At 38.5% G+C, this 2,770-nt stretch overlaps 1 protein-coding gene across 1 annotated transcript in view; it reads right to left on the bottom strand.

Annotated features, from left to right (window-relative positions):
- Window positions 1-340: 340 nt before the first annotated feature.
- LOC118424959 (ATP-citrate synthase-like) overlaps window positions 341-2,770 on the bottom strand; it is a 22,005-nt gene continuing 19,575 nt past the window's right edge. Inside the window, exons 25-27 of the mRNA XM_035833768.1 lie at window positions 2,705-2,767; window positions 2,158-2,234; window positions 341-1,604 (exon numbers count right to left, since the gene is read on the bottom strand). Of these exons, the coding sequence (XP_035689661.1) occupies window positions 1,510-1,604; window positions 2,158-2,234; window positions 2,705-2,767 (235 nt within the window). The 3' untranslated portion in view covers window positions 341-1,509. The remainder of the gene's footprint in view (window positions 1,605-2,157; window positions 2,235-2,704; window positions 2,768-2,770) is intronic.

Raw genomic sequence — 2,770 nt, forward strand, 5'->3', positions numbered from 1 at the left:
GTCTGAAAGCCCTCGTAGTGTAATCCTTACTACTTTCTGGCACCCTTTTTTGCTTATTATTTTACGCTAATTATCCGCTTTTGATGTTAAGTTGTTTCTTTTGCATTTCATGTATTTCATTTATTCTTATTATTATGACTCCAGGAAGAGTAGTGGCATGATTTTATGATGTACACTAATGGAGATCGCAATTAAACAAACAAACAAACAAACCCTTGTTCTTGTATCATATGGGGAGGGGGGTAATTGAAACTAACAATCCTGCAACATGAGGTTGAATCAGAAGAGAAAATTCAGTGTGTGCTAGAGTGTCTCTCTAGCTTTCAATTTTTTTCAATACAAGTCATGGTTAGGGAGAAAATGTTGTTGATTTTTGTTGCTGAATCTGTCACTTAGAATTTACCATTTTCATCTGTATTCAGACTTTTTGGATGGGCAGTGTGTGATTTTTGTCCGTCCCAACAAGAAAATTTCCATCTCAAAACAGAGGGAAGGTCCTGGAGACATTCCTGCATTGGATTGTATCATAAACTATCTAATACATTTTCAACAAAAGCAAAAATATTCTTCTCAACCCTCAGTCACAGCTGATACATGAATGAGACAGAAAATATATCTGCCTAACAATGACAAGCTATTGGATTTGTTTTCGATAATAGAGCAACTCTACCTTACCGCTGCCACAATATTTGGTATCTATTCTTTACAATTTCAGGTATCTTAAACATTTAATCAACATTAGGCAAGTATGATTAACATGTACATAACACTTCATTCAATCTCTTAGAATTAATGGTACAACCACCAATAAAGAACATAATAATCAAAGTTATAAATTCCATGTTGATTAATGAATCCTTTGGTAAGCATTATCGACATACATGTACAATATAAATGTAGGTTTGAAACTGAATGAAACTGGCTTATTTTTGTTGCTCTGTCTGTACATGAATGTACGTGTATGTGACCAACACCATTTCCTCAGTGCTTAACATTTAAAGTTAGTAAGCCTAAAGCCACCTAAGTATACTGTTACAGTAGTTTGTTTGAGACATATCAGTTTTAAGTCTGGAATGTTCACTTTACCCATTTTGTCCTTTGCTATGCCCCTGATGCTAACATCACTTTGCAAAAATCATGCTACAGCATCCTGTATACATGAGTTTTGCATGAGGCTCCTGGAGTTGAAAACATGGCAAGAGACAGAATAGGAAAAGTACTTTAAGAGTAATAGTAACTTTCATTAACTTCCACCACTTTTGAAAAACATGTGTTTGAGAGATCTCTAGTGCAGCACCCCAAGGTATTCACAGTTTAGATGTGAAAGACTGCATTGTACTGGGGGATGTTATATTGGAGGTCTCGTAAGACACATTTTTCAGGGGTGGGTGATATACATGTATGTGACCAACTGGAATCAGGTAGGCAGATGTTGTCTATTCCATGTTGAAATATCAATTTATCATTTTTTTCTAAAGTGAGGAGTTTTTGTCAAACATTACAAACTCTTCACATGTTGAGGTTTTCTGGAAGTACGTAGGAGATGTCGTCCCAAGGGTGTCGGTACAGACCCTGCTTCATTCTCTTCTGGTCCAAGAAGTGGCCTGATAAGGTACAAGAATGTAATATATTTAGTAATTTACACAAGATACAGACAAACCTTGGTGGGAACACACAACAAACAAAGAACTGTATGGGACTCTTCCACCTATCTCAACTGAAGTCAGGCGATGCCGCTTAAGCCTTGCTGGACATGTTATTCGACATGGCAAACCAGCCGGTAAACTGCTTCTTTGTACCCCAGAAGCAAACAGGAGAAGAGGCCATCCAAACCTCCAAACCTTACGCTAAAGAACTTTATTGAATCAGAGACTGGACTAAGTGATAGGGCCCTAACTGTAATGATGAGTGATAGATCGCACTGGAAGTAAAACTTTCACATACTACAACTCAATAAGAATATGACTATGCATGTATGTACACATGTATGTATGAACAGACATGTACATTTGCATGTACCCATTGATGCACAGATAGCACAAACCCCTCTTAATTTCTCTGGTTCAAGATACAATGTATAGTACCATTCTTACACACAAGATAACCTACATGTAGAAGATTGTGCATAAGCTTGTGCATTTGAATAATGTTGCTTACCAATGAACCCGAGACTCCGCCCAAGAACAAATATCCCATTCAGAGCTCCAATGTCCACATACTCATTGGCCTCTTCCCTGTAGATATAAAGAAAAGACAATAAAAATACCATCAATTCAGGCTGTATGTAACTTTCTTGCAGGAAAAAAAGAGACTTCTTGAGGGTGCATTTAAGGACCTTTTACTAGTCTGATAAATTGTAACAGGAGGACCAAAGGGCCAATAGCCTGGGTACCACCCTAGTGAGTGTAAGGAGCCCCGGTAGAAATAGGATGGAAAGTGAGAGAAGGAGCCCCGGTAGAAATAGGATGGGAAGTGAGTGTAAGGAGCCCGGTAGAAATAGGATGGGAAGTGAGTGTAAGGAGCCCGGTAGAAATAGGATGCTACCCAGGCTAAGGGGCCAATTCCTGTCCTGAGCAATTTTACACATGTTAAAACTGTTACCTTGTTTCCCTTGTCTACCTATTTCAAGCTCTAAGACAGCTTCTGAGAAGTTCTCATTCTTTCTTTAGTATCACAGTGTACCCTTTATTTCTTGTCAGCTCACCTTGTAAAAGCTCCACAGTTCCTGAACAGATCCACCATGGCCACACCGATGAAGCCATCAACATTC

The sequence above is a fragment of the Branchiostoma floridae genome, chromosome 10, assembly GCF_000003815.2.
Source record: "Branchiostoma floridae strain S238N-H82 chromosome 10, Bfl_VNyyK, whole genome shotgun sequence".
NCBI lineage: Eukaryota > Metazoa > Chordata > Leptocardii > Amphioxiformes > Branchiostomatidae > Branchiostoma > Branchiostoma floridae.